Source organism: Eptesicus fuscus, chromosome 15 (assembly GCF_027574615.1).
Source record: "Eptesicus fuscus isolate TK198812 chromosome 15, DD_ASM_mEF_20220401, whole genome shotgun sequence".
Classification (NCBI taxonomy): domain Eukaryota; kingdom Metazoa; phylum Chordata; class Mammalia; order Chiroptera; family Vespertilionidae; genus Eptesicus; species Eptesicus fuscus.
This window is the reverse complement of record NC_072487.1, coordinates 67,990,759-68,015,545: the sequence shown is the minus strand read 5'-3', so window position 1 is coordinate 68,015,545 and position 24,787 is coordinate 67,990,759. Positions and strand designations below refer to the sequence as shown.

General features: G+C 46.1%; 1 protein-coding gene across 1 annotated transcript in view; it reads left to right on the top strand.

The window, feature by feature from the left end:
- PAPPA (pappalysin 1) overlaps nt 1-24,787 on the top strand; it is a 218,523-nt gene that overhangs the window by 96,158 nt on the left and 97,578 nt on the right. The window contains exons 8-9 of the mRNA XM_028161419.2: nt 4,348-4,476; nt 9,104-9,195. Coding sequence (XP_028017220.2) covers nt 4,348-4,476; nt 9,104-9,195 — 221 coding nt within the window. The remainder of the gene's footprint in view (nt 1-4,347; nt 4,477-9,103; nt 9,196-24,787) is intronic.

Genomic DNA, 24,787 nt, shown 5'->3' with positions numbered 1-24,787 from the left:
GCGAGGGAGGCGTTACAACTCGGTAGTGAAAGAATTAAGTGCTCTAGACATAATGCTGGGCAAGTGGTTCGTCCGTATTTGGAGGGGGCGGGAGGAATAGCCCTCACTCACATCATTTTAAAAACTACATTGCACATGATTGAAGCCATACAAGTGAAAATAAAAACCTTAAAACTATTCAAAGGAAATAGAGGAGACTATTTTATGACCTTGGAGTGAAAAATCATTTATTCAACAAGACATGAAAAGCACAAGATTTAAAATTCTATTCTATAAAGCAGCATAAACAAAACAACAAGAGGCACAACCCAAATGATTAAATGATAATGATAACAATAGTAATAGAAACAACCTAGGTATCTATCAAGAGACAAATGGCCAAATAAAGTGTGGCATGTTCATGCAGTAAATTTAAAATGGCATTCCGAATCCTATGAAAGAAATCAGAAATCATGAAAATAATCATGTTTCAGATGAAGTGGTAAAATTTTAGCTCCAAACATAGTTTACGCAAGGAGTTTCCGGCTTTCTGATCCCTTCACTAAATGAGAAGATTTGGGATTGGAGGGTGGCTTTGAATCTAAGATATTCTCATGGTGTTGGCAAGACCAGAAAAGGGAGCCGTAGAGGCAGGAGGGCAAGCCAGCGGCCGCTACAGCCATCAAGGTTGAGATGTTGGAGGCGGCTGGGATGCAGAGGAGGTGACATAGAAGCTGTGGGTGGGAAGAATTGACAAGGCCTGGGGTCTGCCTGGGTGTGGGAGGCATGGAGGGGAAGGAGTTCGAGTGACAGTGTAAGACTTTTCAGATGGTTTTAGGAGCAGCTGAAAGGAACAACTTGAAATAAATGTCCTACTTTTAAACCAACCATGAAATAGATCCTAACCTCCAGCAAAGCCTTCAGAAGCCATGAGCTGGTCCTGAGAGAATTCTGTTCTACCTGGATTCCTGAGAAAAGAGACCTGTCCAGCATACATTTTGACTTTTTTTTCATATTTATTGTTGAAAGTATTACATGTCCTCTTTTCCCCCACATTGACTTCTTCTAGCTCTCCCCTGCCCCTCCACTCCAGGCTTTCACCACCCTATTGTCTGTGTCCATGGGTTGTGTGGGGAAGGGTGTGTGGCTGGGAAGAGATCATTTTGACTTTAACCTGGAGAAAATGTCATTTTATCACAAGACTTCTTCAGTGGGAGAACATAATCTCTTTAATAAGTTGTACCCTGATACCACTTCCCTACCTTTTTATGAAGGGAGTGGCCTAGGCTTTTATGTTCCTCTCTGAAAACAACCCCAGGCTTCTGTGAGATAGTGAAACATGAGCCATGCGTGCGCTGTTGGAAGAAGGAGGGTTATTCAGGTTTCTCTACCAATCACGTGTGCCATGTCATGCTAGTGGGTAAGGAGGAGGACAGTGGATGGAAGTTACTGGGAGACATATTTTGGCCCAGGGAAAAATTTGATGACCTGGGATCCAGAATTTTCAGATGTTGAAATCACCACCTGAAGAGAAAGCAAGCTGCAGGCAGGCACTGAGGGTGCTCTAGCCAAATGACATGGCAGACTATCCATCAAACTATGAAACATGTGATAGATGATGGCCCCATTTTCATGGGTTTATCTAATAACCAAGGTATAGGTAGTTACCTTTTCCTCCATCCCGTCTAGTAAAGAAAATACAGCGGAACTCCAGTGAATGAGAATGTGGATAATTAACAGTAATGGGTTAATATGTGTTAACTTTATCATACACTGAGTGGCCAGATTATTATGATCTCTGAACACATAATAATCTGGCCACTCAGTGTGTATATATGTATATTAGAGGCCTGGTGCATGAATTCGTGCATGGGTGGGGTTCGGACAGCCTGGCCAGGAGGAGGGGACATGGGCGGTTGGCCAGCCTTCCTGCTGGTCGAACTGGTGGAAGGGACACTTTGCATATTAGCCTTTTATTATAGAGGATATACACTGAGTGACCAGATTATTATGCGTTCAGAGATCATAATAATCTGGCCACTCAGTGTAGCTAGGGCACATATGTGCTTTATATGTGTTTCCATAGTCAGCCTATAGGAAAACACTGTGAGGGAGGGCTGTGACTAATGTGAAGTAGGCTCAGAGCAGTGAAACTCCTGCCTGTGACACAGGAGTAGGTGATGAAGTCAGGATGGACACACATTCGCCTGCCTGAGAGTTGTATTTATTGAGGAGGAGGAAGAGGGGAGGAGGAAGACATTAACAAATATTATTGCAGTGTCTTAAATATTATCAGCCATAAATCATTTGTGACACCCACCTCCAAATGCAAAACACAGTGTCAAGAAGTGCTTTTCACACTCACGTGTTCCATTTTCACAGAAGTGTCCCATTTGCTTCAGAGAGTGACCGTGTGCCCCCAGTGGCCTGAGATGTAGCACAAAGAAAATTTATTGTATACCGTAACATGGTTATATTTGCTTAATATAAAATGGGCCTCCATATTTTAGAACAAAATGAATGAAGGTACTGTAGAATGCATGTCATTTTTATGTTGTGCCATCATGTCTTCCCTGGGAAAAGCCATCTTTCTCCCAGCACACTATTCCAGTTTTAGAAACAGCATCAGAAGAAGTATACATTCATTAGTGTAGAGGTGGATAAAATATTGAATAAATGAAAAGAAAGTATATAATTATATTGACAAATTAGCATGCCAGAGATTTACAAGGCAACGGTTACTTATACACTCACCCATACAATAGCTCAGGATCTTTATGCATTGCACCTACTTAGTCTTCATTGACAGAACACTAATGGAATCCCCAGGGGACTTCTGGTCTACCCACAATATTACTGTCTGCTCCAGCACTGCTAATACAAGTTCTCTTTCAGATGATAAGCTCAACATTCTTAGGAAGGCTTTGTTCCTCACCATAGACTTTAGTGCTCATACACTCCAGCTCATCCTTGTTGTGTTGTGAGTCAGGAGACATTGTCCGTCCATTGCCCCTACACCTGTTATCTCACTGGCCTTATCCAAGTAGCTCCAACCCTGACAACAGCTGAAATAACAGATGGGCAGGAGAACTTGAGATTTTTTAACTTCGCCTTCTTGTTTATGAAATCCCCCCTAACTCTGGAATCTGATAGGAATTCTCTTCATTATCATTTTGTGAGTGTGTGTTTTCCCCATGGCGCATTGTTATTATTAATAAGTAAATAATTGATGCTGAGGGAAATGAAAGAAAGGAATAACATCTTCCTTTGACAGTGGTGGAGGAGAAGATGGGGATGGGGATTTGTTCATGTGGAATTAATGTCAATATGTCTGTGCCTCGGAGGATAACTGACAGTAGCCAGGATCTTTTGATGGCAGGATGAATTCAAGCGGTGGGTCTCAAGGGCTAACTAAGGGAGGGAGGTGATCTGGTGTGAGGGTGAGTGTGAGGATGTCAAAATAGGCCTTAAATTAGGAGGCGTTGAGAACAGAGGAGAGATGCAATGGAGGGCAGTTGGAAATCTGGCAGGAACCAGTGCTTGGAATGCCAATGCCTAGTCGGGATCCCTCCTTGCAAGGGAAGAGATTATTCAAACAGGCCTAAGCTAGGGATTTCAGAAGCAGAACACGGATATCATGAAATGGCATGTGCTTGTAAGGGGGATGCCTAACCTCTCTATGCCTCAGATTCACCATTTATATGTAAAATGAAGATGAAAATACTACAGCACATATAAGGTGGTTTTGATTCTCAAATGAGAAAATACGTGGAAAGCGCTTAGCCCCAGGCCTGACATTCCATTAATGGATGCCATGATTATCGTTCTTATTTTGGTCAGGAGTGAGCGACATAGGGAGGCGGGAGGGAGAGAATCACTGAGTGTGCATTGTAAGGAAAGGGCCTATGTGCCTGTAACAGGTTTCTGCTCAGATCTCAAAATAGCACAGAAGGATCAGACAATGCCCACAGAATCTGGCATGGTCTTTTCCCGCCTCTGTAGGCCTTTGCTTATCCCATTCGCTTTTCCCGGATGGCAGATTCCCACATCTTCATTATGGGACACACACCCTCTGATTCTTACCCACCAGGGTTATTGTAAAGGTTAGCTCAACAATGAAAAATATCTAGTAACATTCATGGTCAACTGTCCACTGATGCTCTTTATTGTTGCTGTGCATTTTGGTGTAACCCATCATGAGTGGAAGAGTGCCTTCACCACAGCAGACAATAAAAATCACTGGATAACGGAATGTGCAAAGATTTCAAAAATAAGCAAGAATTAGAATGTACGCAAGGGGGTCAGTGTTGTTTGCCCCCCTCCCCCCACTGTGTCTATGTAGCTCATCGTCGTCTGTGCATTTTCCAGGGACCTCAGTCTTGGCAGTGTGTACCAGTACCGGGTCATCACCATTTCCGGAAGTGAGGAAGGCGAGCCATCGCCTGCTGCTGTATACACCCATGGAAGTGGATACTGTGGCGACGGCATCATCCAGAAGTAAGTAGATCTCACTAAAGAAAGGGGAGGGTGGTGCTCATTAGGCCCAGAGATGCTCAGGGTGCTGAACAGAAGAACTTACGGAATGCTCTTCTATGTGTGAGCTGCGAGTTAGCTTTGATCCCCAGCAGCCTATTTGTTTGTCTGCAGCAGTGTCTCAGAAGAAAAATAATGATACATTTTGGAGCACATACATTTCTCAAGTATGCAATTGATCTGTGATTTTGACAGAGCGACCATCATGCACTGACTACCAGTATGCTCTTGTCCTTAGTGGATGGATGCATGCCACATGGATTCTATTACTCTCGCCCAGCCCAGCCCACATTGAGCTAACAGGTCACAGTGCATCTGGGTCAAAGCACTTTTACATTCTTTGCTGGTTACCAGTTACATCTGTTAAAATTGCATATTTATTTGTTATTCTGTTGCATCGTATTATATCAACACTTTACAAAAAGAATCAAAGGCCCCCAAAATACCAAAATATTCCAACTCACTGTATGTTGAAACCATAAATCCGGAACAGTACTCCAGAGTGAATATTGAATGTGAGCATATGTACTGAGTATATGGAGGCAAATTAGTAAGTGTAAAGATTCCCCACCAGCAGCCAAAAAGGAAAAGTGTGATCAGAAAATACAAAGCTGGATGTCTAAAACATGGATTTAATTGGATATCAGTCCATCCTTGCCCTTGTCCACAGGGCAAGATGTTATGCAACCACAAAATAGGGGCAGGAAGCTAACAAGACTTTTGCATTGTTTTTAAAAAAGTAAACCTTTGAGTTTTTTCCTTCAGAAAAAGTACAAAAAATATGTATTTCTGGCACAAAATCAAATAGGTTTGTCTCTAGGAGTGGAGAAGAGACCAAAAAGCATTCACAATTAACTTCCTTACTGCTAAAATTGTATTTTCTATTGCTAACGTAGTTACACGTCACACTCTTGCTAATACTCTTAAAAGTATTGGCAAATATGCCTGGCCAGTGTAGCTCAGTGATTGAGCATTGACCTAGGAACCAGGAGGTTGTGGTTCAATTCCCAGTCAGAGCACATGCCTGGGCTGTAGGCTTGAGCCCCAGTGTGGAGTGTGCAGGAGCAGCCAATCAGTGATTTTCATCATTGATGTTTCTCTCTTTCCCTCTCTTTTCCTCTCTCAAATCAATAAAAGTATATTTTAAAAAACTGTTGGCAGATTTTATGATACACATTATGTGTGGAGATGGCAAAACAAGCTTTCGGCAAAATTCCTTCATTAAATGGCACTGCTGGGTGTCCCATAATATCTGCGACATGGAACTGCAATGACTGTTTCTGCAGGGGGAGGGGCTGTAAAGAATTTATTTCACAGTTGAATGAAGCCACTGATGTGCAGAACGTGCATCCGCTCATAGGCGTAGCATACATACGAAAGAGAAGTGCTGGATGTCTATTTCCTTTAGTTCATCATTGACACCAGTGCTGGAGGGGCAGAGCGATTGAATTTGGCACTGAGGATTTCATAGTATGTAATGTGAACTGGAAACCTGCAGCGGGATAAAAGGACCAGCTTGGAGCACAGCAAGATTGACACAGTCATGCAAGTAAAGAGTTTGCACATGAATAGCCCTCCACACAGACCTCAGTTATTGGCCAGCAAGGGCCTATGGCAGCATTGAAGGGAATAGTGAATGCCGTGAATAAGATCAGAGGCGGGCCAGTGAGGTACACTTTTTCATCTTAATGTGCAAAAAGATGCTCATGTGAGCAAGATTTTGTGCCCCACACAGCTCACACACTGAAGCGCACCGGCTGTCACAAGGAAGGTGCTAATTCAAGTTTTTCAAAGAAGGAATGACATTTTCAAACAAATTTTGACACTGATAAGGCCAGTAGTGATTCTTTACATGATTTCCAGTGGTTTGCTGAGTGATGTGTCTCAGGGATACCTATGGATGTAAGGGGTCTTCAGTATTGAATTACGGTGCAGACCACCTGACTGCCAAGAATTGGACTCTTTAAGCATAGAAGATAGAGCTCCACATATGTCAGAGGATGTATTTAAGGTCTAGACCCAGATGCAACCACCAGGCATGAAGATACGATTTCCAGTGCTTGATGCACTAAAATCAGGGGCAGGGGAGCTATTGCTGTTCTCTCCCCCATTAAGACATCAGCCTCCAGCTCTGGTGCACATGCTGTCCGGTGGACATTGAGCAGCTGCGCAAGGCGGTCCCCGGGGAAAGTGCCCCATCATTTGTGGGTCCAAGATAGAGCAGCAGATCCAGAATCTCCAGCAAACACTTGTGGTCATTGCTGAAAACCCATAATTGTGATTTGGGATTTTCTAATTTAGCACAAAGAACAAAAAAGGAAACTCACTTGATGTGGAACCTGATCCAGCTCAGTCTCTCCATTTCAGAGCCCACTATAGACGCATTGGTAAAACACTGCAAACAATGGCATTCTTCTAGCTGCTCTAGAAATGGGTTGTTGTTAGTATTCATTTAAAGACTATTCTTAACAACGTTTTTTAGTGGTTTTACCTAGAATTGGTATCCTGCATAGACATCAAGTATGTGTTGAGTTACCTGCAGTTACCTAATAATTGTTGACAGGTTAACCGAGACGTGAACCCAGGGCCCAGGTTTTCATGTGGATTCACCATTGCCTTGTTGTGTGACCGACAATTGTGCAAAACTAACAAGTGAAGGAGTAGCTACATGCTTTCTGCTATGTCCAGGGCACTGTGCCAGGCATCAGGGTGCTAGGATGACAAAGACTGCACTTCCTTTGGCATCTTAAAGCTGAGGATAGGGGGCTCTCAAGTGACAGGACAAGGCTGACAGTGTGACAAGCTCTGTGATAGAATGAGCCTGGTGTCGTTGGTCACAGAGAAGACAGCCTCCCACTCCTGCCTGTGAGGTCAGGGAAGGTTTTTCAGAACTTCTCTATCTAATGATAGATCTTTCATGCCTAGAAGATATTTGTGGTGACCCTAATTTTATGCTTAAACCAATAGAACACACTGTTTGGGTGGTGAGGAAAGGCGGTTGAGAAGTATTCTTTGTGGCTTAGGGAACCCAGCCCAGGTTTTAAAAAAAATCTCTCCCCAGATAACCCATGAAATAGCTAAGGAGCACAAGGCCATCACCATTTCCAACATGCGAGAGTCCGTGGCGGAGATTGGAACAGGGGTCCAGCTTGGGATTCGGGCTGCTTCTTTGCTCCTGTGTGTGCAGACAGGAGACAGCCTGGGTGGCTCTTTGGAGATCAGTGCGATGCCCTGGCCATCTTCAGGATTGATTGCAAGGCACCATCCTGCTACGCTGACACCTCTTAAAAGCAACAAACATTTCCCAGTATTAATTGCCCGGGTGAAGTTAGAAGTCTGAGGACTCCTTCATGCTGTGACAAGGCCCAGCTGGTCTCCAGGGAGGGAGGGAGGGACAGCTGCCACACACTTTGCAGAGACCTCCCAGGACAGAGTGGGAACGGGGTTGTGATCCCGAGCATCTACTGTGTGTCACACACCGTGCCAGTCACTTGACATTACATTTCATTCTTACACGCACTCTAAGGAGTAGGTATAATTACCTCCATTTTAACCAGTGAGAAAATGGAGCATTGGCATCTAGAATAGCACCTTCCAGTGGATTTTTCTGTGCTGTCCAACACATGAGCCACTAGCTACATCCAGCTACTCATGATTCAAACCATGGTGACTGTGACTGAGCCAGAGCATTTTCATTTATTTTTGCATGTTCATTGGTTTACATTGTCCAAGATAGAAAGATCAGACAGAGAGATCCAGTGACTTATTGGAGATCACACAGCCAGTTTGGACCATGGGGATCAAAACCCAAGTTTTCTGTTTCTCAGAGGATGGGAAATTTTTTTTTAAAAGTAACAGTTCATTGAATCTCTCCATTATTATTCCTCTCTCTTTTCTCCTAGGTCCAATTCCAAGAGCATTGCTCATTTCCTTTCCATCCTAACCTCTGCAGAACCATCCTTAGGTGATGAAAATAATTCCTAAAATAAACAAGAGGAGGCATTTTTATTTCCTAGAAGCATAGTTAATTCCACAGGCCTAGGCATTCTTGATGCCAACAAACAACACACCCATGGAGAAGGCAAAATTTTCTGATAAAAGGAAAACCCAGCCTGAGCATGTGAAGGGGAAACAAAATCTTGACCTTTAAGAGCATTGGGAAAGGGGGGAGAGGGTGGACACAGGGCATAGTGAAGACAGCATTTATATTTTAGAAATGCCAAAATGTTCTTTAAATCCATCATTTTAAAGTGGCAGTGACATTTTCCGGACACTGTGCGGCAAGGTCTGTTCATTCATTTGTTCGTTCATTCATCCATATCTTACTCCCATCTGACTTGCTGACTTAACTGATTGAGATCTCAGAGAATGTGTTTGAAACAGAAATTCTATTGTCATCAGAAACAAAAAATAAGGCAAATGTCATGGGATCATACAGATGTACACCTTTTAAACATCTCATCTTGATGATGAAGAAACAGAGACTTACACAGGGAAAGGGACTTGCCTGAGGCCTGGGCTGCAGGGGACTTTGCCACATCGGGCTGTAGTTTTGAAGCTGAGATACCTTTCTCTCCTATCTGTTCTGCAGAGGCCAAGGTGAAGAATGCGATGACATGAATAAGATCAATGGTGATGGCTGCTCCCTGTTCTGCCAACAGGAAGTTTCCTTCAATTGCATTGGTAAGTCTTTGTCATTTCCCTGGGCCTGGCTAGGGAGGAATGGTGAGGAATCCTTGACCAATTACAATAACAGCAATAGTTGTGACTGAATGAAGTTTCACTCCTTTATATTGCAAATATGTATTGAGTGCCTCCTATGGGCCAGGCACTATTTTAGGCACCAGGGAATACAGCAATGGAAGCAAAGGGCAAGTACATCCCTGCCCTGGGTAGCTTATGTTCTCCTAGAGCAGTGATCGGCAAACTGCGGCTCGCGAGCCACATGCGGCTCTTTGGCCCCTTGAGTGTGGCTCTTCCACATAATACCACCACGTGTGGGCACGCATGTACAGTGCGATTGAAACTTCATGGCCCATGCGCAGAAGTCGGTTTTCGGCTCTCAAAAGAAATTTCAATCGTTGTACTGTTGATATTTAGCTCTGTTGACTAATGAGTTTGCCGACCACTGTCCTAGAGGACAGACGTGACTGGGAACTGTTGATCTAACTTCACCTTACACACAGCATTGCTCTTCTTCACACCAGCTGTCCAGGATGGTTAGTAGTATAGATTTTTAAGCCTTTTATTCTTGCTGTAGAGATGAGAAACGTCAAAAGCCAGAGAGATTATAAACCTCGCCCAGAATCGTACAGGTCAGAAGTGATTTGAGACAAAACTAGGACTTGGACCTCATTTTGTCTGATTCTTAGGCATGTGCTCAGTCCATTTGGCTACACAACCTCCCTCCAGGATCCAGGGACCGCCCCCACCCCCACCTCCGCCACACATTCCCAACCTTGGGCAATTTTCTGACTTGAGGAAGAGGGAACAGCAGACCAGCCTGTGTTTAGAAAGCAAAGGTCCTTTTCCCACCTTCCCTTGGCCTCCTCTCTGAGTCTGGCTGATCTTGTTGTTTCAGCCCCACTTGGGAGGCCCTGGCCAGCCCGGGGCTGGTAAACAGACAGGGGTTGGGGGGCAGGGATGGAATTTTGAGCTGGCCCAGATGAGATCATACTTCCTTTAAGATGCAAATCGATACCTGAAGATCAAAGGTCCCCAGGCTAATCCCCTGGGCTGGAGGTGAAAACTAATCACAAATCATTTGCAAGTACAAAAGACAGAGGTGCTCTATCTGAGGAGGGTAGGGGCAGCTGTGGGGGGAATGGAAACTGTGCTGGGAAGATTTCTCACTGAAAGGCAATTTTCTAGGACGACCAAAGGGGAGGAAATGTCATGGGGTCCTCACAGTTGCAGTGCATTCGGGTGCGTTTAGACCTTCTGGTAAATTGTGAGCTCCCTGAGGTCTTTGCCATGTATTAGTTACCTTTTATTCCAGTCGCAGCACACATTTATTGAGCACCTACTATCTCCTTGGCACCAAGTAGGGGTCCAGCAGCACCATAGAGAGATCCCACTAATGCTTGTGGATAGAAGGAAGGAAAGATGTGGAGGGAAGGAGGACAGGAGAGTTTCTAGGCAAGACCTTGGGTTTTTAAATGGCAGAAGGTGGTTTGTTTGTTTTTTCCTTCTCCATTGATTTCAGTTTGTCGGTCTATATAAAAGTCTGATATTAGCCAAGTGGTGGGGTTGAAAGAGCCTTGGACTAAAATGAAGAAAACCAGGTCTGGTCCTAGCTGTGGTGAGAACTTGCTGGATAATGCTGATCAAATCGCTTCCTTAGCCAGGGCCTCAGTTTACCTTCTGTAACTTGAAAGGATTGAATGAGGTGGTTTTTAAGAGCCTTGCCTGCACTTCTGTTGTGTGATTTTTGAAGTTATGTGATTATTACTTCTCATAGTCACAAGCTCTACCCTAACCAAACCCTCACCTTTGCTGTCATCCTCATGACCCCCACATTACTCTAAGATCATGGTGGAAAGTAGCTACCTGTTTTACTTGCACTAAGGTGGCATGTGACTCAAGTGCTTCTGGGAGAAAGGTAGGATGTGGGAAGGTAGGATATGGTACCCTAAAGGGATGCTTGGGTTCTGACATCCATGTTCTATGTTGCTTGAGCACTATGCAACCATAAACAAAAATAAGTAGCCCTACAGGCAGAAGCTTTTTGTCCATGGAAAGGGTCTGCACAATACCTTCCATGGATCAAAATCGGCCTACTGCTTACATGTGTAAACAAAGCCTTACTGCACCACAACACACCCTTCTTTTACATATGGTCTGCTGTGTTTTCCTGCTACAGCAGCAGAGTTGGGTGGTTGCAACAGAGACCTATGGGCCAAAAGGCCTACAGTATTTACTATCCGGCCCTTTACAGACCACATTTGCTGACCCCTGGTCTGTGGATTTGGAGTCTTTGATGCTCTTGGTGCTTGGAGCTTGATGCAGAGAGGAAGTGAAAATTATGACATGGTTCATCATTTCTCAGAAAAAGAACTGAATTGTAAGCATACAGTGGTGGGGACTGGGAACCTCTGTTAGAAATAGCACTGGACAGCAAGTCCAGCCCCAGCTTGCCATACCTCCTTGGGCCTCACTTCCCCGCCTATACTTTGGACAAAATAGCTGGTGTGGACTAGATCAATGACTTGCGCATGGTGTTAATGGATATGCTTCAGAGGAAAGGCATGATGATGAGAAAGTTTGTAAGAGAATGAGACTTGGACCCTAATAGATCCATTTTTATATACTGACATTTTCTACTAGACTCTGCCTATTCTGCTGATGATGAATGATATTTATTGAACACCTATTATATATCAAGCATATTTATAAACTGACTCTCATAACAATTCCATTAGCGTCCTGCTTTTACAAAAGAGGAAGTTGAGGCAAGGGAAGTGAACTGAGGAGGGGCAATTAAATGGTAGATAGAACTGGGGACTCAAACCCAGAGAGCCTGACTCCAGAGCTCACAGTGGTAAACTACTTCCAAAACAGTAGCTCTTGGCCTTGTGGGGTTTCCGGGGTGAATGGGGAACATATTGCTGCAGGACAACTCATGGGGTACATAATGGAATGCCATACAAAACTCTCGGGTGTGGGTGGTGTCCAGGGAAGGTTCCCTGTTGCCCCTGTATGTTGAGTATGGCTTGTGCTAGAGGAAAGACCTCCACTATGCCCCCTGCCCTCACCATTTACTATTCCATTATAGAAACTCACAGAGACACAGGGCATCCCATGAAGAAAAGGGATCTATCTCTCCAGAGGTCCCAGTTCCCAGGAACTATATTCCAAGGACAAACTCCACAGCTTTAGTCTAGAAAACCATCTTCCTCTAAGAAAAGCAGCACAAGAATCAACATGCATCTTTGGCTCCCCGGAGATCCAGTTCTAATGAGTCAGAGAAGGGGCTGAAGCGTGGGAGGCTTTGCCAAGGCGGACATTGTTCGCATCATTACATTTGTCAAGACAGTGGTCAAGATAGTGACCAACAGAACAGGCTTGAGTGAGACTAGCTTGGTTCATACCATAGTTTAGACATGGGGCCTTGGCTAAGCTTCAATGTTCTCATCCAGAAAATGGTAAAAATCCTGGGACTCAATTGTGGTAGTTATTTACCAATTTATAGATAGTTATTATCTGACTCCCTTCCCTAGATTTAGAAAAGAACTCTCTTTGTTGTAATGACAATGAGACAGAGTCCAGCCACCACGAACAAAGTTGAAAACGCAAGCATCTCCCAGCCCCTCTTGCAGCTGAGTGTGGGCACAAGACTTGCACTCTCCTCCTGACCCCCCAATCAGACACCAACCCAAGACTTTGAATCAGAAGACAGAATGAGCCTACAGAAACTATTCTGATAAAAGATGGTGGCAGTGGCCACAACCCCTGCATTTCCAAAGTACCGATGACAGCATCCAGCATTAGGGCTGGAGGTTCTGTGTGTAACAGCAGCTCTGAGATGTCTTTGCAAGACCAGTCACCGGGCCTAATCTTGAGCTTGGAATTGGCTTCAGAGCCTGCAAGGCTAGCTCTCCAGCCCTCCTAGAGAGTCTTCCATAAGTATCCAATGTTCTCTGAATAGAGTTTGTTTGTTTGCTTGTTTTGCTTAAGTTAGCCAAGTTGGTTTCTGTTGATTGTCACTTAGAATCCTGACCAAAAGTTGTTGTCATAAGATATTATGAGGTTTAGCCCTATTGTTAGCAAGTTGGACCTGCTTGACGCACATTAACTATTACTTTTCTCATTGTGTGTGAGTGTGGGGGGTGGGGGGTGCGAGCTGGGGAGTATGTGTGTGTGTATCAGCAACAACCACTATTTATCGATACCCATGAGGTGCCATGCACCTTTGTATAATGTGAACCGATGTGAGGTCTCTGGTATCCAGACACGGGATCTTAGACCTACAGTGATGTCTTAACTTGCCTAAGGTCACACAGATCATAGGGAGAGGGTGATCTTATCTCCAGACGAAGTGGAGAGCCCTTGCTTTTTGTATTCTACACACTGCCTCCCCATCCGAGGGACTTCCTTCCTTCTCTCTGTTTTTTATTTTTTGGCACTGACCATTTAATAGGGCTAATGTTTTCCTGGGTTTGGTACCACTCCCACTCATGTGAGGGGGTGGCAGATTTATGGTGGCGTTTCCATTCACTTTTCAGAAGCCCACACATCCAGGAGTATTCCCAGGGTGCCAATGTGTTATTATGCAACAGCCTGGGATGACCCTGTCCCACTTTCCCACCCCCAGGTCCCTCATCCTCCTTGCAACATGGTAAGTTGCTTGTTAAAAGGAATACCACCCACAAGACCTCTTGGGCAATGCATGCTATATCCCGGCAATGTGGAAATTATCTTGTCTGCCCCCCCTCCCTTTACAATATAACATACACCAGGCCTGAGATGTCAGTTAAAAAATGTGGTATCAGTAAAATGATAACGCCCCCCACCCAGCAGGCACTGGCTAGAGGCATTGTTCGGCAGCTGTGGAGATTCTGGCTCTAAGCACTGAGTCATGAGCTACAGACAGGCTGCTGATAGCAGCTGGAGGAGGGAAGGCAGTGGTCAAATTAGTGGGACAAAATGAGAAGCATCACCAAAGGGGTTACACTTAGTAACGTATCAGGCCATTGCCGGAAATGAGCTGCCTTCTGCAACAACATTTAGTCCATGAGGGGAGCTGTGCTGGTGGGGGCCCCTCCCCTCCCATCCTGTGTCCTTCAAGAGAGCTGGGTGCAGGTCCCCATTTAGCTTCTCTTCTGGGCGTGTGGCACGTTAGCATCTCAGAGCCTCAGTTTCTCCCTTTATGTAATGAGAGCAGTTGGGCTGAGGGCCCTAAGGCTGCTTTTCCTCTCGGACACAGATGTGTCAAACACCTATTTAAAGGTGTGGGGGTTTCCAGTTCTGCTTGATGCTGGTATCGTATCTAATAAAGAGGGAATATGCTAATTGACCATCACTCCATCACAAAGATGGCTGCACCCACAGCTGAGGCCAAGTTCCCTCCCATAAGGAGCCTTAACGAGCAATCAGCAGGGACCTGAGGTTATGCCCTCCCCTGACCCCGTGGGGCTTGACAGGGGACCTCAAGCCAAGTCCCCCACCTGGCAGGGCTTGACAGGGGACCTCAGGCTGTGCCCCCCCCACCCAGCAGGGCTTGATGGGGGACCTCAAGGTGCAACTCCAGTGCTGGGTCGGGAGAACTCAGGCCGCGCCCCTGCCCAGTGGGGCTTGACGGGGGACCTGAGGCTGCGCCCCTCTCCCAGTGCTGGGCCAGGGGACCTGAGGCTGCGCCTGGCGGGGCTTGACGGGGGACCTCAGGCCATGCCCCCCACTCAAGGGCTTGATAGGGGATCTCAGGCCATGTCCCCCACCTGGCGGGGCTTGATGGAAGACTTCAAGGCATGCCCTCTGCCCCGGTCTGGGCTGGGGGACCTCAGGCCACGCCCCCCATCCTGGCGCCCGGCCAAGGGACCTGAGGCTACACCTCCTGCCTGGCAGGGCTTGACAAGGGTGGGACTGGCTGGGTCTGGATCTAGCCCAATACGGGGGTGGGGGGTGGGGGGGGTGCCAGCCGGGTCTGGGTCTCACGAGATTTTGAGGTGCATGTGGGTGGGCGGGGACTTGACTCTGGGTCCCGTGGTGAGCCCCAGACTCTGACAGGAGGAAGGTTTTCATATACATTTTACTAATTTTCTTTCATCTTTGACACTTCTATTATAGAGAAAGGGCAAATAGCAATATTAAATTATTTCCTCTAATTAATCCCCTTTTAATGTGCACGAATTTCGTGCACTGGGTCACTAGTATATTAAGAAAACAAAGCAAAGGGACCCCCATGTTGTCGTTCCCAGACGCGCACATCCACTGGGCGTCTCTTTTTCTCACTAATTCCCTGCCACTAGCATTACATTGTCTCTGGTCCTCACAGAGCATCCCCTGCCCAGTCCTACTGCAGGGGCCAATACCTCAATTATCTGCAAGGCAGATAAGGGAGAGGCAGAGGGATCCATTCACTTCCCAGCAGTCACTGGGAGGGGCGCAGGTCACCCAGCCTCAGGGCCCCTCTGTCAGGCCGCCCTGGCCTGATCCGAGCCAAGGGCAGAAAGGAAAACAAGATGAATCGCCTCCTCTTCTTGGTGGATGTTCTGATGAGCCTTTAGTTTAGAACAACAGTGACTAAAAGGGAAACAGCATCTGGGAGGGGGAGGGGGAGGAAGAATGGGCTCTGCCAGGAGTCATAGTTATTGTTATTTTTCTTTCTAACAACATGAAATCAGGACAGATGACCCACCTCTCACCTTACAAAAAAAAAAAAATTTTTTTTTAAACAAAACAAAATGAAAGTTCTGTCCTGTATTCCTTCAGCCCTCCCTTTGTAGAAGGCATAGTAACTTTCGCCAAAATGCCTTCTTGAAATAAAGCTTCCCTTGGATGGAAGACAGACCTTTAAAAGAAGAGAAATAATAGTGGTAGTGGTGGTGATGAAGGTGATCACGGTGCTGTCAGCTAGGACAGGTGGCATGCTTAGCACTGGCATGATGACCTATGGCTTAATGATTAACGATGGATTAATATGGATATGGGTATTCACCCATGTGGATTCTGGGTGAAAAGCCTGGCCCAGACACTTTTTATTTGTGCCTCAGATTTCTCATCAGTAAAATGGGCTAGTAATAGTTTCTACTTTTCACAGTTGTTTTGAGAATGAAATGAGGTTTTATAGGTAAAGCATTTAAAAAGAGCAGCACCTGGTAAATGTTACATATGTGTTTGCTACCACTGCTATAATTAATGTTATTAGTATAATTAATAAGAAGTTGTAGCAATCCTCCCAGGAACCTAGATAAATAATAATATTATTTCAGTTTCGTTGAGGAAAGAAACTGAGGTTCAGAGAGGTTAAGTAACTTGCCCAAGGTCTCACAGCTAGAAATAGCAGAGGTGCGATTCACAGTACCTAGGTAGAAACACTTACCCATGAAGTCATTGCATTTTTGAGGCACCCAACTATATCAGCCTTTGTATTAAGAGTCTCTTTTTAAAGTGATTTTATTCAGCCTCCCAGCAGCTCTGTATAATCAGAATAATAACGCCCATTTGGCTGGCGAGACAAGTGAGGCACTGAGAGATTAAGTGAATTGCCTTAAGTAAAGCAGCCAGATAAATCATAGGAGGCTTCACATCCTATCGGCCTGCCTTTAAAGACCTTGTCAATATCCAGAGGAACCCCTCCCCGCAAAAAAAAAAAAAAAAAAAACTACTTGAGAGCCTCCTTTTCCCAGTTTCTGCTTTGGTGCCATTGACTCACAGCAGGAAGCGAAAGTGAATGCACATGTCCTTCCTGTGCCTTTTTCACGAGTCATGAAAACGACCACTTTCCGTTATTATCACCCCATAAATGTTCCACTGCACAGAGTGCATGCCCCCGACATAAGGCCGATCCAGGTTTGGGGTTGTATTTTCATTTTTAACATATCGCTCTCCTGTGACAGTAGCCGTGTTGTTGTTTAGCATAAGGGGAAGCTGTCACTTATGGGCAATGTGTTAGAGGCAGGAGCCTGAGCTCAAATACCTGTTGGGTGTAATGTGTCTATTGGTTACTTCTGGGTCATCTTGGGCGTCTTCCATCCTCCGTCTGAGCTCAGCCTTCTCTTCTGAAAAATGGACATCATTTTCACACATCATTTCTCTGTTGAGAGAAAAGACTTAAGGTCTGTAGCGTGTTTAGCACAATGCATGGCAGTTAGTGAACATTCAGAAACATGCGTCAGTGCCACTTCATCTTCCCTTTTCTCAAGTCCCATCTCAACTGCAAGAGATGCAAAGGCGCCAGTCCATCTCTGGCAAAAATGGTCCTGAACTGGGCCCTGCCATCAACATGTGGTAGTACCTTATGCAAAGTGACTAGAAAGGGATGGCGGTGAGCTGGAGGAGCTCCAGGGGCCCTCTCAGCTCTGACTTCTAGAATTTAAGTCCCAGATCATTATTGTTTTTAAACTGTGCATTTTAAAAGAAATGAGGGCTTGGGGAGGAGAAAGGAATTCCTTTAACCCAGAGGGTCAAAGGGGGTCAGCGAGGGGACAAAGGCGCAGGAAAAGGAGGCGATGGGGTGGAAGGCTGCCATGCGGGGCAGGACCAAAGATCTGAAGTCCTCTACCGGGAGGTCTGATGGATGCATTCAAACACCCTGGAGTCAGCACCGGTTAGGATCAAGCCTGCCTCCAGCCTCAGACCACAGTTTACCACCTCCTTTGGAAACCCGGGAGGCCTACCCCACAGAGAGGCCGGGCTGGAATGAAAAGAAACAGGGGGGCCTCTGAGGCCAGAAGGGAGCAATTCTAGCCCTGGGCCCGGCGGCTTCCTGACTCTCAGGGAGGGGTCAGGCGCGGAGGCCTTGGAGCTTGCCTGAATTCGAGGAATAGGGATCAAACTTTGATGTGTGCCTTTGAAAGGCAGCCCTCGTCCAAGGCAGGTGAATCTGGGTAGCCAGGAACAAGGGCTTCTTTGTGGCATTGCAAGTGACCAGAAGCCTGCCTGCGCATGCCTGTGCCTGGCTGTGCCTCTGTGCAGTCCTGACCTAGGAGCCCAGGAGAGGGGAGAGGGGAGAGGCCCGGGGCCAAGTGTCCCTGTGGGCCTTTCAGTAGGTCCTGGCTCTCTGCTCTTTCTTGGGGACCATGTTGGGCTGGAAGAGACATTTAATATTCATGAGTGTGATCTCCACTTGAAGGGAATGCCCTGAGGGAAAGTGAAATATTAAGCAAGTGAGGGATATAGACCTAATTGCCTCCTCTTTTCTTTTTGGAGAAAAGTAATGTGCTTAAAATAAGATGATGGATAGGCAGCCAGGATGGTGTGAAAAACCCACTGCCCTAGCCTGCAGAATAAATCAGCTTCCTGCTCTCACTCACACAGACAGAACCAGACAGAAGGCGGTGCAACTTGGCTGCTGGGTCACACCAGGTCACCCGTTCCCAGACCGTGGATGCCTGCTGTGTGCCCAGCACTGTGCTAGCTGCAAGGAAACCAGCAGTGAGCCAGTGAAACCAGAGAGGCCAGGGAAATGACACTAGTAATTATTGAAAACAATCGTTGAGAATGCCCCTGCATGGACATACTCGGAGGTGTGTAAGTGCAGGTCCTCCTTCCTATTTGAGGGTCAGGAAAGGCCTCCTTGAAGACATGACATTTAACCTGCGACTTGAAGGCTAACCAGGAAGTGGACAAATTAGGGAGCTGTGGGGCAGGGGGCTGGAGTGAGGACTGCAAGAAAGTCAGAACATTAAACCCTCCAGGCAGGAAAGAGCTTTGGAAGAGGTCAAAGAAAGTCAGTGTGGCCGGATGACAGGGAAGGAGAGAGAGCAGAGGCGGGACCCTAGCAGGCTCTGACCCTTCAGGGCCTCGAAGGCCGTGGTCAGGCTGTTGGGAAGGAGAAGACGACGCTCCCACCTGTGCATTCTGCCCTCAGTGCCAAGCTCTGTAGGCCAGTGCATGTTTGCATAGAGCAGGCACCTGAAAGCTACTTACTGTCCCAGCCAAACCCTACCTGCTGCCTGTTTGGAAGAGAACTAGCCCCCTTGATTCTGATATTTGCTGCTACAAAGACAGAGTGGAGCAGCTCCAACAGAGGTCTTGGATGGCCCCCATGAAGCCAGCACATTTATTGTCTGGCCCTGTACAGAAAGAGTTGCTACCCAACTCCTGGCAAGAATGCGTGAGTACCTAGTGGGTGAAAGAATGTCCAGTTAGGGAGAGATGGAGGCAGAGGAGAGAGAGGTGAGGGTATCACCCCATCCGTCTCACCCCTGGGCCTGTAGCAGCACAGCTATAATTGTGTTGGCCACCACATTTTCCATGGACACATCCGTTTTCCTCATTCATGAGGAAAAGTGTCATTGTGTCCATCCTTGGGTCCCCAGTCAGTATCTGGCGTACTGAATCAAATGACCCTTTGAGTCAGAAGAGAGTGGCCAGGAGCCTGGGCAGCACCCTGATTTCCCCTGGAGAACCTACTCCCTTGTCTCATTTCACGCTCACAGCACCCCTGGCAACCACTTTCCAGATGACACAACAGAGCCCCCAAATGTTTAAGTGACTTGAGAAAGTGGCCTCCATTCAGTAACTGTTTATTGAGCTGGGAAACCACCATAAGAGGAAACACACTTTGGTGACGGCCACATCCCATGCTGGGCCCACAGCCACGTAAATCTCCTCCTGTGATCTTCCTGAGGGAGGCTGCAGGAAGGTGGCGATTGTCCCCTGCATTTTACACCAGGAGAAACTGAGGCTCAAGCAGGTGAAATGACTTGTTCAAAGCAGGTGATTATTAAGTGGCAGAGCTGGGATTTGAACCAAGATTTGCCTAACTCCCAAACTGGAAGATCACGTCCTCCAAATTAGCAGACCTTCGGAACAAGTGGGAGTGATGAGATGTACATATAGATTTCCACCCTCCCCATCTCATCATCCTAAACAGTAGTCAGAATAGCAGAAATAGCTTGCTTTTAGTTTAATTCACTTAATCACTTTTTTCCTATCAACTCCTCTGATTAATTACTTTGACCCTATGAGGTAGTTTTAATATTATGGCTACTTTATAGATTAAGAAAAAGCACAGAGATGTTAAGTAATTTACTCAAGGCTCCCCAGGAAAGGGATTCAGCTCTGGAATCTGGCTCTTAAGCCCTCAGGCTGAACTACTAAACTTATGCTACCTCTTGATCATTAATGTTATCTAATTTTTTTTTTAAGTGTACTTTCCAGAGCTGAACAGCCTACCAGCAAACAGGTAATGAGAAGGGACAACAATAGACTGTGCAAAAGGAATCTCCACATAAAAAGATCCCACGGTCTCTTTAAGAAAACACTGTCTGGAGTGTTTGTTTACAGATCATTAACTACTTAACAGAGGGAGAAACTAAAGGCCCCTTTTTCCTGGCTGCTACTGATTAAATACCAAGGGGAAATTAAGATAAAGCAAATCTGAAATTATAATAATTTTAAGGGTTTTCAATTTTAATTCGCCAGAAAGATAAAATAGTCCATGCCCGCGTGTGCAGCCCTGCTCACAAGCACCAGGGTTGCCTTCTCTGCCCTCTGCCCTCAGCTTTGGGTTCTTGCAAAGACAGCTGAGACCAGTCTCACTCCTCTGTCTACATGGAGCATGTGCTGCATATGAAGCCAGGCGCCAGGCAGGGTGCGGGTGGGAGTGACAAGCAGGAGCCAAAACCCTTCATCGGAGGACTGCAGATGACAGTGGTCAGTAAGGATATGCAGGGATTGGTGGAGCCGCCCCAGAAGGCATAGGAACGCCCCTGGTGGAAGTGGGAGAGTCCTTGGCAGCTTCCTAGACAGCTGGGCTCAGTAAGACCAAGAGCAGGGCCTGCTGCTGTAAGGTCCTAATATCAGGACATGATAGGAGCATTGTTTGTTTTTTGGGCTTTTAAAAATGTGTTTATATTGATTTTTTTAGAGGGATAGATAGAAACATCTATGAGAGAGAAACATCTTCAGTCAGCTACCTCCTACATACCCCTACTGGGGAGTTGAGCCTGCACCCAGGCATGTGACCTGACCTAGAATTGAACCAGCAACCTCCTGGTTCATGTGTCATTACTCAACCACTGAGCCACACCAGCCGGGCAAGGGGCAATGTTTTAAGACCTGCCTCCCCCAGTGGGGTGCTCTTCAAGGGCCCACAGAGTACTCTTGGAAACTGACCTGAAGAGACTTCAGGGTGATTTTGGCTTTCAACACCAGTTGGAAACCAGGCCCAAATTATCCATGAGCTTGAACTAGACTTTTCAGCTGCTGTTGGCAGGACTGTAAAGTCCTGGCTAGAGCTGGTCTTTCACTTCAGTTCAGGAGCCCAAAACTATGTATATGATTTGAGTTCAGCCTTGTTACCAATGAGAGGGCTTCACAAGAGACTAAAAGCCCTCGACTTTTCCATTTGTCTTCGTGCCTTTTGCCAAGCGAACTCCTAGAAGGAGAGAGTGAGAGAAGCCCATGGACCTGACCCAGAAGCACAATGATTGATGCTCTTCACTTCATAGGGTTGCTGTGCTACCTTCTTTCATTTATGAATTTACTCATCACACAGTTATGTATTAGGTCCATGATAGACTCTGAGAAGCCAGATCTGCTGTGCTTGGGATAGTTCCTGTTCCTAAGTGACCAATAAATGTTGCTCATAAGAGTTATTAAAAATAAGAATCTAGTTCTTATTCACAGGTAGAGAATCCCCTGTCCCTGAAAGAGAACAAGCAGAACATTGAGACTTACTATTAAGGAAGCCATAAAGGTGTTCTATTCAAGAGTATGATTCAGTACACATATTTTAACATTTTTCTCCTTCCCCTTATCTGGCTCTTTCTTGACATTCTGAACTCCGGGACCTCTGAAGTCTTATCTTCTTCCAGTTTTCCTTACCCTCTCTGGCCATCCCTCCGCAGACCTCCTTCTGCCCATCTTTTCAATATTAGCACTCAGGGCCCACTTTCCATCCTTCATGCTCTCCCTGAGCCCATCATTTCAAACCAGAGACTCCGAAAACCATCTCCAGCCTGAGGCCTTTCTCATGCCCTATGGGCTCGTTCATCTGGTTACTCCATGGGATGCCCCACAGCCACACAAAGCCAACACATATGTGGACCTGCTGTGACTCCTGTTTTTCTCAATCTCCACTGGTGGCACCACGAGCCAACCAGACACTTACAGGAGAACCTTGAGAAACATCCTTAACTTTTCCCTCTCTGTCATTTCCTACTTCACTTTGAAAACGTTTCCTCCCAAATCAGTCCCTCCTCTCTCTCCCCATCCTTACTGCTGCACCTGAGCCCTGTATCTCATTTCAGGTCCTGCCTGGACGGTTGCAAGAGAACTCTTAACAGGTCATGGTTTGAGTCTTTGCTCACCCCATCTTCCCTCCAGTGGGATCAGAGCAAGCTTCTCCTAATGCAAATGTCATTTTGCCCCTCTTCCTTCCAAAGTGTTAGGTGGTTCCCTTGAGATACCACATTTTTTCATGTATAAGACGCCATTTTTTTTCTAAAATCGTTAGACTGAAAATCAAGGGGCGTCTTATACACGGAAGTCAGCCAAGGAGGGAGCCGCACGCATGGGAGCACTGCCCATACTTTGTCAAACAGGCTTCCTCCAATCACGAGCTTTATTGTTAATGACATCAGCTAATGCTATACTTGGAGGTAGAGGTGGAGAGTGCGCAGATGCAACAGGGACCGGAGCATTCTGAGCCCATAAAGATGTCAAAAAATAAAAAGATAGCCCTAGCTGGTTTGGCTCAGTGGATAGAGCGTCAGCCTGCGGACTGAAGGGTCCCAGGTTCGATTCCAGTCAAGGGCACGTGCCTGGGTTGCGGGCTTGATCCCCATTAAGGGACGTGCGGGAGGCAGCCAATCAATGATTCTCATCATTGATGTTTCTATCTCTCTTTCCCTCTCCCCCTCTCTCTGAAATCAATAAACATATATTTTAAAAAAATAAAAAGATAAATATCAGTAAGCGATTGTCTTACTCTACAAAATTCAAACTGAATGTAATCAGCTATGCAAAAGAGCATGGAAATAGAGCTGCAGAGACAATTTGGACCTCCTCCCACTGAGTGTATGATCAGACAGTGGAGAAAACAGGAAGAATAACTCCTTAAGAGGCCAAAAAAGAAGAGGCCTTAAGAGGAAAACCAGCAAAATGTTTAAAATATTGATTTCTTAATTTTGGGTTGGAAAAGGGGGGCGTGTCTTATACACGGAAAAATACAGTAAATCTAAATTCCTTACTATGGCATCAAGACTGGAGTGGTCTGATCTAGTCACATGTACCTTAGGCTTCAGAATCTTCTGGGCTTTGCACCTATGACCCTGCCTCGAGCTTCCTTTCATTTGCTCTTGTTGTTCCCCTGCCTGGGATGTGTCACCACCAGTTACTCCTCCTCAGAGATTCAGCCCAGGTGTTAGCCCCTAAAAGAAGCCTTCAGATGCTGGGTAAGGTTGAGTTGGGGTTGGTGGGGTTCCTTCCTGCTCTCACAGCATCTTGTACCTCAGAGCAAAATGCTGTCAGTCAGTCAGTCACTTCTTTACTTGCCCCTCTCACTAGACTCTGAGCTCTCAGCATGCTGAGACCCAGTTAATTACTCTGATTCCCAGGATGTAGTCCAGGACCTGGTAAATAATTTGTGGCTCAATAAGTGTAGACTATGAGTGAGGGAAGCATGTATTTTTAAAGGGATGTTTCTTATGTTGAGAGTAACTTTCTTAAGTTTTATCTATCAGGCAACAAAGAGTCGTAGAGCTTTGTTGGCCTGGCCTGTAGGGTCCGATGGACCTGTCTGAATCACAGACTTCCCACCTCACAGCGGTCCTCTCTACAGGACATCAGCACTGGGCTGCTTGTGTTCAAATTCCAGCTCTGGGGTGGGGGCTGCTTTAGTCTGATGGTACCTTCCTGTGAAGGAAAGACTGGCTCCAATGGCAAGGCTCCTTTATCTCCATGGCCGTGGTCATAACTCTTTGATGAGGTCCAAACATTTCACAACTTTAGGAGAAGGGGTGGGTAGAAGCAGTGAATTTGGTGGTTACTTAAATCATCCCCCAGAACTCTCGGATAACCCCAAATCGAACTGCTTTCAAAACGAAGTCCAGGTCCAGCTAGCTTCCTCTTAGGAACCATTCTAGTTAACTAGCAGCTGGAAGGACTACAGGTAGGCCACCCCCCAAGCAGAGAATTCAAAAGGAAGTGGATGGCTGTGTAAATAACACTGCTTGAAGGGGCATTTAAGCAGAGGCTCTTTGTTAAGGAAATTGATGGCTTTGTAAGTACCGCCTCTGAAGGGAGTACTTGAGTGGAAGGTTCCTGAGCTCCCCGGGTAAATTCCCTAATGGACTGTGGGCCAGGAGTCTGGGCCCCCAGGTATTCCATCACTTGCCAACAAAAAACTTGGATTCTACTTTTAAAAATTGAAAAAGGTTTCACCAAACCTTAAGTTATGGAGCCTGTGCAGTTTAACTGGCACAAGGTAGCCGAGACGGATTGCTTCCTTTAGGGAGAGGGAGACGCTGATCTTCCCCAGAACCTTTGTTCCTGCGAGGCACCTTGCTTGGCGTTTTCTAGGCAGCTTTTCATTCCATTCTCCTGAGGTCTGCAAAGACATCACATCACCAGCTTGCTGAAGGGGGAACTGGGCTCGGAGATGAAG